The sequence below is a fragment of the Oxyura jamaicensis genome, chromosome 3 (genome assembly GCF_011077185.1).
Source record: "Oxyura jamaicensis isolate SHBP4307 breed ruddy duck chromosome 3, BPBGC_Ojam_1.0, whole genome shotgun sequence".
Classification (NCBI taxonomy): domain Eukaryota; kingdom Metazoa; phylum Chordata; class Aves; order Anseriformes; family Anatidae; genus Oxyura; species Oxyura jamaicensis.
Window position 1 is genome coordinate 99,847,757 of NC_048895.1, and position 13,639 is coordinate 99,861,395.

Below are 13,639 nucleotides of genomic sequence, written 5' to 3' on the forward strand. Positions count from 1 at the left end.
AGACATCTAAACTTCTATTTTATCAACAACTTTTCTCTCACCATGGTCTCTTTGTTAACTAAATTCTGTTAACTGAATTTATTGGATATATAATCTCATTACGTGAGAGTAGGCAGGTAAGAAGTTTCAGTCATTAACAATGCAGTTTCTCCTGTGCTGCACTCCTGGACCCATCCAGAATAGGAAAGGAGATAGAGGCTAGGGGAAAGGAGACAGACCTGCCTCCAAACACTTCCATTTTTCTCTCCCATTCCTTGTGTTATACCAACATCAGATCTATGATAAAACCTAGATTCTCATTTATTACTATATACTTCACCTCTCAAGTTCTTGGTCACCTGCATCACCATGAGGTAAAGACTGGTTCTCTTTTGCATAACAGGTATTTAAAAGCAGATTCAAGCTAGTCTTTAAATTCCAAACCACCTCCACGAGTCACTGATTGTGCTCTGATAGGGGGAAAACAGCCTTTCTTTGCTGCCAAGTCAATCCCTCCTTTAAGAGCAACACCGCAGTACGTTATTCTGTAGCTGCAGGGTGAGTTTGCATAGGATGACCTTGGAGCTCTCTTCAGAGAATTATAGAACGGTTAAAGATCACCTAGTTCCACCTTAAAGACCCCCTAGTTTCAATCCCCTGCCATGGGTGGGGATGCCACTCACTAGACCAGGTTGCCCAGAGCCCCTTCCAGCCTGGCCTTGAACACCTCCAGGGATGGGGCATCCTCAGCATCTCTGGGCAACCTGTTCCAGTGCCTCACCAGCCTCAGAGTAAAAAAAATATCCTCCCAATATTATAATCTAAATCTCCCCTCTTTTAATTTAAAACTGTTCCCCCTCATCCTATCACTATTTGCCCATCTAAAACATCACACTACCCCCCACAGAGGATGACCCACATCTGCCTAGTGGGAATCCACCAGCCTTTTAGAAGCATCCTCCTACCTCCTCCAAAAAGGTAGGAGATGCAAGGTTCAGCCCTGGAGAAAGGGATCTGGTGGGTTTTGGTCAACAGTAGGCTGAACATGAGCCAGCAGTGTGCCTTTGAGGCCAGGAGGGCCAACTGTACCCTGGAGTGTATCAGGTATGGCATTGCCAGCCGATCAAGGGAAGGGATGGTCTCACTCTGCCCCGCATTGCTGTGGCCTCACGAGTACTGTGTACAGTTTTGGGTACCACAGTATAAGAAAAATATAAAACTGTTAGAGTGTGTCCAAAAGATGGCAACAAAGATGGTGAAGGGTCTGGAGGGGAAAACACAAGAGAAGCAAGTGAAGGCACTTGGACTGTTCAACCCAGAGAAGAGGAGGCTGAGGGGAGACCTCATGGCAGCCTGCAGCTTCCTCACGAGGGGAACGGAGGGGCAGGTGCTGAGCTCTGCTCTCTGAGGACAGTGACAGGAATAGCATGGAGCTGGGACAGGGGAGAGTCAGACTGGGTTTTAGGGAAAGGTTCTTCACTCACTGACAGGGTGGTAAAGCACTAGGACAGGCTCCCCAGGGCAGTGGTCACAGCACCAAACCTGCCAGAGTTCACAAAGCATTTGGACAACACCCTCAGACACATGATCTGATTTTTTGGATGGACCTTTGGGGACCCAGGAGTTGGGCTTGATGATCCTTGATGGGCCAACAGAATCAAAGAACTGCTGAGGTTGGTAGGGACCTCTGAAGATCACCTAGTCCATCCCCCCTGCCGAGCAGGATCACCTAGAGCACAATGCACAGGATAGCATCCAGGCAGGTTTTGAGATCTCCAGAGAAGGAGACTCCAAAACCTCTCTGGGTTAACCTGTTCCAGCACTCTGACACCCTCAGTAAAGAAGTTTGTGATATTCTATAATTCTGTGATTCAACACAGACCTCTGTTACAGCTGCAGTCATCCCAGCAGAAAGCAAAAGACAGAAAGCCTCGTGAACAACACTCAATCATTTAAACAGATACCACTACTACAGAAATGAAGTGTTGTTATTGGCAGTCTTTGCCCTTTACTGCTTCTCTCTGAAAGCACACATTCCTACAATCACAAAGCACACACATGGCATTACATCTGAATTGTTTGCAGGATATCACTGGCCCACCTAGCCAGCTTAAACAGCTGTGAATCTCAGATCATGATTAAAATTCAATTGAATTTAATGAGTAAACCAAAAGCAGTCTGATAGCTTCAGATATTTAGTTTCAAGGACTATTATCACTTACTTATGTTATGTTTAAGGCCAACTAACAAAAAGGGTCATAGCACAAACAACATACAGCCTCTGGTTAATTGCAGAGAGCAGAATTGTTTGGCAGTTCTCCCGAATACGTACTTTGCTACAAACCATCTAACAGCGAGAGCTAATAAACATGCATATACAGACCCTTCATCTCCTGCAACATGTTTTTCTAACTTCCTGTTAACTGACATGCCTGGTTAAGTGAAAGTTGGTCATGTCCCCAGACAGCAATGTGCTTCATGCAGTGCTCACCCACTTATCCAGAACTCCATTATTCCGAAGGTTTCAAATGTCTCTCTGGAAAAGCAGGGGAGTAATGCATGGTGCACATTGCTGTCAGGGGACATGACCGACTTTCAGTTAACCAGGAGTCGCAGTTAACCAAAGGTTGGATAAACAAGGACAAATAAGGCTCTATCCTCTGTATGCTCCAAGTTGTTTCAGTGTTTCATTTAAATAATACAGTTCATCTAATTTAATTTACAGAATTCAGAGGGGAATAATGAGTGCTCAAAAAAGAAAACCGTAGTACTAGATGAACCACTGTTTGCTATTTCCATTTATAACTACAATTTTTAACTGTCTTATTGTTGTTTATACATTTCCATATTCAAGAAGAAAACTTCTTCCATAAAAAAGTTTCACATGATTCTTCAGGTCATGTGAGTTTGTTTTTGTGTATCCATTCATTGTTTTTAAAAACATTATAGAGCTAACCCATTTATAGACTTGTTCATAAGATTGGCATAATCTTGAAACCCAGAATATCTGATTGATAATCAGAGAAAATCCTTATGAAAATGATCCCTTGGTGTAAAAGAGCTAGTTACTACAGAAGATATATAGATGGAAAAAAAATCTCAGAATGATATGAATCTCAGGAACAATGCAAAAATCTGAAAAACCGTCCACATCCTTTACAAACACTACATATGAAAAAAAGTTAAGCTCTTAAATTATGCAATGGGTAATTAACCCAAAAGGATTCTGTAAAGGGGAATAAAGAACAGAATATTTTGTGTTTCTGAAAGATTGTCCAAAACCAGAAGGAACAAGGTAGCTTGTAGTTGTGTTTTTTTTTTTTGTGTTTTTTTTTTTTTCCTCCTCTCCTGGAGATCGATCACTTAACCCCACACTCAGAGACATCCAAGAAAGCACCACAGAATCATCTGCATTGTGGCTATGTGAGCACTTCTCTGGTAATCCAAGATTAGGCTGAATATACAATTTTCGACTCTGTATACGTAGGAGACTTAAAAGTTATTTACTCTGAGTCCCAGGGCTAAAATTATTTACTTTCGATGATTTTTTACACAGTTTTTTATAATTTTTTAAAAATCTATTAAAGAATCAGCTCAGACTTTCCTAATCTCCTGGACATTAAATACAATTTGCTTAATGCAATATGTATGCTTAGCAGCTATGACATTGATATTTATTTAACCACAGTAACAAGTACTTTTAAAAATATATTTATAAACAAGAATCTGATAAAATAATCTGAAAAAATATATTGGCCACAGGAAATACCAGTGAAAGACATACAAAACAACTTACCTTAGGACTTCAGTTTTCTCATCTGATATTTTAATTACCTTTGGTTTTGTTTTTAACCAGTTGCTACAATTTTAATTCCCCGTAACATACAGCAATTTCAGAGTGTAACAGAATAGAATTGAGTCTATTTTTCTAATCTTCTATTTTATGTAGCCATAATTAAAAATATTAATATTATTCTGTCCTGTGATTTATTCTCATCTCAGAAACCTTCTATTCTTTAAGTACCAACTCTTAACGAAAATTCCCAGATTATTTACCGTCTTGGTTTATATGCATAACACCAGAGACAGAAGAGGAGGGCATTCAAATTGGACTGGTTTTCAGGATAAAAAGAGTGGGTCTTTGGCATATTCTAGAACAGGATGGGTCATTCCCAGTTAGAGAAGTTCAGAAACAGGAAGATTACCTGTACAGGGGTGAATATGAGGTAAACTTTCTTCCATACTACTTTAATATGTATAACTCAGGTTGTTGCCAAAACAGTGATTTCTGTTTTTACATGAAACTTGCTGGTTATAGGTGTGAAAATGCAGTCATGCTATAGCTAGATAAATGTACTGAAGGTGTAGGTGGCTTGGCCTATTGATTCCTAGATAGAGAAGTCTGACTAGAACTTTATTTGATGAGCATCCTTGGTAATCACTTGTTACACCTGGCAAGCTTGATAAACCAATTTTCTTCCTTGTCCAAAAAATCTCCCTGCCCCTTAAAACATTCCTTGAGTTTCAGGTTTTCCTGTAGTAGTATAAAGAGTATTTTTTTTTCCCTAGGCAGATCTAAGTACCATTTTCTTTTATATATATATATATATATATATATATATATATATATATTCTTTTATATAAATGTGTGTGTGTTCTTGCACTGCGTCAATTGACAAGGCACCAAACACTTACGTCATCAAGTGTTCGTATTAAGAAATGTGTAATCTCTACCTACATCCTGCATAAATTTAAGACCTGTGCTAGACAGAGCTGAAACAGGGCTGCTTTCTCTTTGTAGTCTTACTCGTATTGCACGACCCCTACCAGCTTCTCCTACAAAAGGAGAAGAGCTTTCATTTTACTAGATAACATTGAGGTTAATTGTGTTACTGACTTGAGAGAGAAGCCTGTTAAGCTTTGGATAATTGTTTTCATGTAGAGAGCTGTTATTTCCAATTACTGCTCATGCTAACAACCACTTAAGTTTGCAGTGCTAGAGATTCTGTTTTGTCACCACAGTGTTTAATAAAATGTTTTTCAGAGTCACCAAAAATCATTAATTCCTTATCACAGTCAAAGTTAAATCCTCTTTCATATAAAAATTTCTGTGAAACAGATGTGATTCAATAGAGCGGCAACACGTACTGCAGCATCCAAATGAATCCTGAAGACTAAATGCACATCATTGGACTCTAAAACTAGCCCAGCAGATGCCCTTTTCCTTTTAACTGCAGGGCAGAATTTTGCAACTGTAAGAATGTTTCTGGTAAGCTCAGACAACACACTAGCTCATTTTTTACCCTGTTAAGGAAGACAGAATTCAAGGCTTTTTATACTGGAGTGTAATTTCTATGTACATTAATTAGCCATTCATTCTATTGTAAGCCTTATTTTCTTACACAAAACGCAGCCTTCTGAACTGCTTCTACATGAAAAAATAATCAAAAACAATAAATGCTTATTTTTAATATACTGGGTTTCATAGCTGCCCTACTATAAATTGAGAAGAATATATCTGCTGATAAGACAAAGAAAGAAATAGTAGGGGATTTATTTTTTTTTTTAATTCAAAATAATCTAGGAGATGGGAACTTCTGCTGCATTAGATTTGGCCCTACTTCCTTACACATCCTACCAAGTGAAGTGCCAAAGACCGCCATTCCCCAGAACGGCAACTATTTAAGATGCTTTAATTAAGTTTGTTTGGTCCTATAGCATGATCCTATTCCAGATTTTCTAGAATAGAATCTGTAAATTCTAGATTACTGAGTCATAAATATCACAAGAAAATTATCATCACTATTAACATTATTGGCAGCTATATGAAAACATCCCAAAAGCCATCCTTATGGCTGTTTGACAAACATTTTTTCAAAACAGTAATAATGACAGTTTGTTCTCCTGAATTCTCAGATGTGTACACAAAGGTGTTAGGGTAGATCACATAGTTCATAAGTACGATGGTGAAATTATATGGTTTACTATTCAAAATGCCCCAAACTACATTTCTATCACCAAAGTAGAAGTCACCACCTCCTTTAGATAGATTTTTGAACAAAATCTCTGTCTATAGCGAGGCCAGACACCATTTGCTCTCTGCTGCATTCCAGTGGCTGAAGGTGTTCCTATACTTAAAATCTCATTAAAACTTCACTATCCCAATAAGCTACTCTCTACCAGGAGAGTATATACCAGTCTCTCAACTTTAAAGGCAAAATGGTGAGAAGTCCTCATGCTAGATCTAGCTCTGTTCATAAATACATATTTTATTATTATTAATGACAATATGGCTAACATTTACAGTGCAGAAGACAGTAACATAACACTTCTGGAAAAACACTAGTAAAACTATTTCCTAATGTGAATTTCTGATATGATCTTAATTAGATAACTAAGAAAAGGATCAGCTTTGAATATAACTTACAAAAATGTAGCATAAGGGCAGCCCATGGACCTGAGTAATAGTTGTGCCAATGAAAGACATCTGGTGTGGTCACATCTTCAGTGATCAGGTAGCATGTAAATACCAGAGAGAGCTAAGGGAGAAGGTACCTCAGTCTGCAAAATCAGAATTTAAATATGCTTTCCTAAGACTGATGTATTGACTCAGTTCTGTTGACCATAAAAGTGTTTTCATTAGTATGGATAACGAAAAGGTTTCTTTTTGTTGTTGTTTTGTTTTTATTTTTCCCCCCTTTAAAAGTTCTCCGTTATCAATTAAGCCTTGCAACAAAGTTCTGGCTATAGACAATATGAAGAATGGAAACACTTCTGGAGACATAGCCTATACTTTGCTGTTGCCATGTCTATGGTAGCAGATGGTCTTTTCATGCACTGTATCATCAGCATGCCAAATAAGGTTCTACAGAGTTTAAAATTTAAACCTACAGAGCAAAGGAAACATGTTACAACAACTACAGAAAATGAAGCCAGATTGATGAGTAAAGATGGCCACTAAACTGCAGAAACCTGGTAGTTTTTGTTGTTCTATTAAAAACAGCAGAGTAGAATTAGAATGAATGTCAGACTGATTTAATTAAACCAAATACAGACTGTTTCATTAACAAAGATTTCAGATGACCAAACAGCAAATAAAGGGTATAAGACAGTCACCACCTCCCTTTGGAGGAAGGTAGTACTCTGCAGAACTGACAGACACATTAAGAAACTCTGGAATTAAGGCAAGCTCATTGTTGCAATATCAGACTGAAAAACCATTAAAGAAAAATAGAGGTTGAGGAGAAGCCAGCCTCCATCACACGCACAGAAGTTGAATGACCCTACGTTTCAGATGTTTTGTTCAGAACATGCTTCAAAAGACACTCCCCTGTGTTACTACCCAGGTTCACACACTAGCTTTGCTTTGGGGATAAAAGCAAAATGCACCCCAAATCCTTACTTTATCTATGCTATTTTTGTTTTGTACACTTCTTTCCACATCTGGGTCAACATGCTAGAAATTAAGGTGGAAGTACAGTATTTCATTCCTTCTTCATGTGCCAGCTTTTCACCATATTTGAAAAGTGCATTAAATTATCCAGATAATGAAGTTGACCAGAATACATCATAGCACTCCTCTAGCCACATGTCTGTACCTCCTCCCTATGGAAACAATGATTCTCTTTTTAAGAGTACCTGTTTTTGGCAGAGTGCTGAAGGTTTTCCTTATTCAGTGCAAAGGCAAAATACAGTTGGCACATTCATCCTAGATACAAAAGGCAACGTACGCACAGCTAGAATGTTTTGGAACAATCAAAAAGACAGACAGTGAGAGAAGAGAAAACTCAAGAACACGGCTGATGGCAGAAGACAATTCTAAAGAGAAGAATCAGAAGACTGCAAAGATGATTCAGAAGGCAGTAAAGGTCCCTAAGCTGCAAACAGACAGGAGCTGGAAGCATACCCAGGGGAAGTATCATCTCCTTTTCCCATTTTTATAATGTTTCCTCTTGGCCACGATTAGAGACATGATACAGGCTAGGGAGACCTTTGATATGATGCAGTGAGGATGTTCTTCCTTTTTTGTGACTGATGAGAGAAACTGCAACAGTAGCAGCGGAAAAAGCAGGAAAGAGACCACAAACTAATTGCTCTGATCTGGATCAGCAGTTGAGAGGTAGTGAAGGTCACTTGGTTGTGATCAGTGACAGAACCTCATGCAACATCCTAGTTATACTGTTTATGCAAGCATGCTCCGGTCTCCAAGATGGGAACACAAATTCTCAAGGTGGTGACACATACAAGGACAAGCACCCAAAGAAACGTCAAAGAGCAATTCCTTAATATGAATAGATTACAGCAACATTTTTGTGTGCTGCCTATTCACTCCTCAGTAAACCTATGTTCTTCTCTTAAAAATATATTAATATATATTTTTAAGTTTTGATCCTTAAAAAGTAGATATTTACTACAGAAAAGCTAGGAAAAATGAATGAGTGGTACACTCGTGTAATTCTACGTGGTTGCACAATGCAGGGTTAAACATGTTACTTGCTTTTGTCTCCAGCCAAAAAATACATTAAAACATAGAAAGTTTACTCCAAGATATCTTACTACATTAAAGATTAACTTGAGTTTTTAAGAACTCAGAAGTCTTAGCTGTTTAGAATTGTGTTATAAGTCAGTATATTTAAAGTTAAAAAAATACCTTTGAAGATAGAACTGGTATACACTCTTCATTTTTACATTTTTATGTTTAACCCAAGGAGCATATTACAAGTTTTTTTTAGTCATAACATAAATAGATAGCCTATGAAGAAACAGCCTTCTCCCTTCTTTCTCTTAAATAAGGTTGAAATGTCAAGTGAAGAGTTGGTTGTTCAGTCTGAAGTTGACCAACTGGAGATACTAGTTGTACAGACACTTCCTCTTCCTGGTGTATTTCATGATACACTTGAGAATATATATGTATATGTATATATATGTGTGTGTGTATATATATATATATATATAAAGATTTCTGTGCTATTTAATAGGAATAGAATGAATAGATGTTCTCCTGACAGAGTAAAAGTGAACCTGGTAAGGATTCTTAAAGTTTCTTCTTGAAAGAAACACCTTCCTACTCCCCAAAATCTCCAAGCACAACCCAAACCTGTTTTACAGAAGACCCAGTACCCATTGGCTCAGTACCCTTAGAATGGTACAATAGGCTCTTCAAAAAGGTCTCCAGGTGGGAAAAAGTACTAAAGCCTAACTATTTGGCAGTAGTCATTGACTAACAAGAAGTATTCCCAACAGCTGTTATGCCCTGTTTCATTACTGCACTCAGAGCTAAACAGACATTCACCTGGCAACAGTTCAAGGCTGGTGAGTACCTTGCAAACATCCTTCCAGATCAACTCATAACAAGGAGAGAAAGCAGAAAGACAGAACTCTCACAGTATCAAGTGAGTGTTACAAACGCTATTGTGCTTTCACAGGTTTTATAGAGAACAGGCTAGCAGCTGAAAAGCACATATTTAGAGTTCTTTATAAATAAAGAGTTTAGTCACTATTGATGGTACTCTTGCAGCCTCTGGGAACAGGTAAGGGCTCTGTATCATCACTATACAAGTCATTTATGATATGGTTTACATCCATCTCATAGAAAAGATACTGTATTTGTTGTATTACTTTTGCATATTACTGGCTCCAAAAATTCCTGTTCTAGAAACAACACTTGTATTTTAATGAGGCAAAAAACAAATGTCTACAAGCAACACAAATTCAGAACAACTCTGGATAACCTACCATGTGCCATCTGTCAAGAACACTATTTATTTGCAACGTTTTTTATATCAATGCATTCCCATCATATGCACATAAGATTCTGTAACCTCTTTCTCACTTCCACTAATGCTATTTATATTCCATTCAGAACAAAATGAATTTAAATTCCAAGCCAATGGTAAGCCACCAAAAGGTCCATAATTGCAGTCCTGTACTATAGTCACATTCTAGATAGTATGTACTGTTGATGTGAGCAACTTCCTACACACCTACGTTGATACCTTTATTCTCAAGGTACTTATATCACCAACTGATTCTAAAGACATTTAGTATATATCAAATTATCCATCCCTATATATGAGATAGCTTATTTAATAAAAAAAGTTTCCCGGTTCTTTATATGAAGCCAAAATATCAAAACTAGTTGGAGCAAAACTATGTCTTTATTAACAAAGGTGCCAGAGCAACCTTAAAAGTGCAACTACAGACATAATCTAAACTTAGAATTCTAACTGAAACACCTGAAGAACACAGCTGAGTAACTGAGGGGTCCTTTTGCAACTTCCTTATTCCTCATCCCATCTCACCGTTCCTCATTTAAGAAAAATTGCTTCAGGAGGTAATCTGCCTATTTCATTACAGATACTTTTGCTTATTAAATAAATCAGCCAACTTAAAACAATTGCTCAGTGCAAGCAGCGAGCACATGTATATGCACAGTTGCAAAGAACAGAAGAATACAGACTAAAGCCAATTGGCCTCAAAATATTTTACATGAGTTTCAGCACCATTATCCTTGTTTTGCAAAGTAAGAGTCTGCTGAAGATCACCATGTGTGCTGGTAGTAAAATTAGAAAGCATCATTCCATGCTAGATCTACAGAGCTCCATCTATACACATATATATTCATACAGGAGAGGAAAACTAACATCATATATTGCACAATGGAAAGATTAATATGATTTTTGCATTTCAGTTAACTCTTTATACAAAAAAGCCCCACTCTCCAAAATACACATGCAAAATGTGTGACACCCCACACACCCAGGTGGAAAAGTGTTTACAAGTGTTTGCAATAGCATGCATTGTTCTCTACAAACAGAACAGAAAACAAATTTTTGTTTTGATAGGTCTATAAAACACTGGTTTCTAGAGCAGTCAAGATTCTTTAAGCATGAAATTTACAAGTACTAATGTATTTGTACTCCCTTTTTTCTGACTGTATGGAAGTCCACTACTAGACTGGTTTCCTAACACAAAAACAAGAAAAAAAACAGATTTTCAACTCTCATTTAACAGACTATATGTGCTTTACTTGATCCAGAGCTCCCTTAAGGTGATTTTTTCACTCATCCAGCTGACTTTAGGACTGGTTCTTAACATCACCATCCCCCTTTCTACCAGTGAAAATACCATGATTGTGCCAATTCAACTTAAAGAGTGGATTGCACCCGAGACTGAGAAAAGAACAAAGTAGGAACTACTTACCTGAAAGGCCTGTATACAAAAATCCTAGTCAGCAAAGAATAGCATGTTAACCATTACAATGAAAAGACAAACTATGAGCATCTGCATAAAACCCAGGAAACTTCATACTTCTCTTCTTGATGCTGGTCCTCTTGATCACTCAGTTCATCTTCATCTACCATATGCCCAAATGGTTCAGAAGAAATTGATACCATATTAGACAGTATAACTCTGCTATCACTGCTTCCTGTAAGGATCAGCTGATCATGAGAATGATTGTATCTGACATTCCAGACCCTAAAAAAAAAAAACAAAGAACAACATACTATTCTTACCAGGTTGAGAGTGTATCAAACTTGCTTAGAATACTTTGTTTTTAAAGACAGAATTAAAAATTGATCTTTGATTTGAATGAGGTAAGTATGCATAGAAGTGAAATGCCTCATTCCAAAGACTACTTTTTGCCTTGTTCATTTGGCTTTTAAGCTTCCATGTCATTCATTTTTTATGTTTATCTTTAAAATTCAACAAATATTTTGAGAAAAAAAATCTCAAACCCAAAGATACCATTCAGTGATATAATTCCTTGAAGGTACATGCCAGTTCAATGTTTAGTAAGTCAGAAAAATATTTAAGTTCTAAAAATAAAACCTCCCCAAAGCAAAATACAGATTAGAAGTGATCTTTTAAATAAAAATTTCAAACACCCTAACAGTGAAATTTAAAATAGACCCTAAAACAAAAGAAGGATTATATTTTTCTTCAACTTCAACATTATACTGATCAAGATAATGTTAAATGTCTTAGGGTTTTTGTTTAATTATCTTCCTTCTTGGGGAAAAAAAATCCAAGCATATAAATGCTGTTTCTGTTAATTCACATCTTCATTCCCCTCAAAGCAGCTTCAGGGTCCAGATTTATTTAACAAGAATTACTCCAACTGAAGTTTTATAAAATATGAATTGTTCATCTTGTCTTAACCACAGAAGTCTACAAGTGTCAGACAAGATTCTCTCTTTGCTCCAGCCACAGGCCAGAGCAGTAGATACAAGTGCTAAATATTACCTCAGAGGTTTTTTGTTTTGTTGTTGTTGTTTGTTTTAAATCACTTGCTCTGGCTTAAGGGATACAAAGAGCATAAAATAGTGAGGCTGCATTATTGCACATCTACCATTCAGCATTGGAAGGATAGATGGATAGATGGCAGCTGCTGTAACCAAAACAGCTCAGGGGCTTCTCTGCACATCAGGTGCAACAGATTAGGCTCAAGTTGGGAAGGCACAGCTGTATCCCAGCTGGTCCCTACAAGCCAAGTTCTGTGTTGTGCTTCTCAAAGGTGTACCCTATCTCCCCAACGTTAACAACAGTTTCTTGCCAATTACACTAAAACATTGTCTTACTCTTAATTTACAATCACACAAGGAACATTCACATGTTAAAACCTTTCCTCTGTGCAGAAAAATGATTATTCACAATAGCACAAACATAGTTTGCATTGTTCCTAAACAGTAAAATAATTAGCTGAATAAATTACATAAGCCTTCCACCCACAACACAGCATACAGATAATTTGTTCTACCAGTGGGAATGCTCCTCTAGGGTCTTCACTGGTTCAGTGACATTTCTTGTGTCCCAGAATTTCACCTTGCAGTCATCTCCACAGCTAGCCAGGTAGTACTGTTTATTGGGATTAAAGTCGAGGTCTCGTACCAGCTGTCCATGTGCATTTTCTATGCAATATATCTGTCTGTAAAACACATTTAAAAAATTAAATGGTCTATAAAAAGCTAACTGCACTCCACTGACAAGAATCTGTTTCCCTGGAAACTTGCATAATCCCCTTAACACCCGCAGACCTTGAGTTCCCATTGCTAGCATATAGTTTGGGGGAAATCCCAGCTGTGAACTGCAGTGACTCGTATAGATTTCTCAGCTTGCTTTGAAGTTTTACTCTTTACTTGTTTGTATTAGGATCATCTGGAGCTAAAAGCTAACATGAGATCCAGATTATTCTAATACAACTCTCTAGCAACTTTATGGAAATTCTGTGACTAAACCACAGTATGTTCAGATAAGAGCTTGTCTAAGTATTTATACCTGTTCTGTAATTATAATACCTTCTCCCTGTAAGAAAAGCTGAGATGCAAGGGAGGCGATAGGACCAAAAGATCTTTATCACATTATTCTGAATTCACCTTCTTAAGCTCTAGCATTTAGCATTAACTCACCTTTGGCCTTCATGTTACTTGTCTGTGTTTATGTGCTTCACGTGAACCACTTCAGAAAACAGTACTGCAGTAATGACAACTACCTATCATCCTTATTCAAAGCACTCAAGCTACATCATTTTGCCTCACTACCTCCCCTCTTAAATTTGCCTCTTTGATCGTTTGTGCCGCTGCATCACAGGCTGGACATCAGGAAGAGGTTCTTCACTGAGACGGTTGTCGTGCATTGGAACAGGCTCCCCAGGGACACA

General features: G+C 37.6%; 1 protein-coding gene across 2 annotated transcripts in view; it reads right to left on the reverse strand.

The window, feature by feature from the left end:
• The window catches only part of EIPR1 (EARP complex and GARP complex interacting protein 1), an 82,421-nt gene that overhangs the window by 4,065 nt on the left and 64,717 nt on the right, over window positions 1-13,639 (reverse strand). Inside the window, exons 7-9 of one of the 2 annotated variants that reach the window (XM_035320986.1) lie at window positions 12,740-12,907; window positions 11,290-11,457; window positions 11,182-11,205 (exon numbers count right to left, since the gene is read on the reverse strand). In XM_035320986.1, coding sequence (XP_035176877.1) covers window positions 11,182-11,205; window positions 11,290-11,457; window positions 12,740-12,907 — 360 coding nt within the window. The remainder of the gene's footprint in view (window positions 1-11,181; window positions 11,206-11,289; window positions 11,458-12,739; window positions 12,908-13,639) is intronic. The other variant, XM_035320987.1, reaches the window with a different exon arrangement.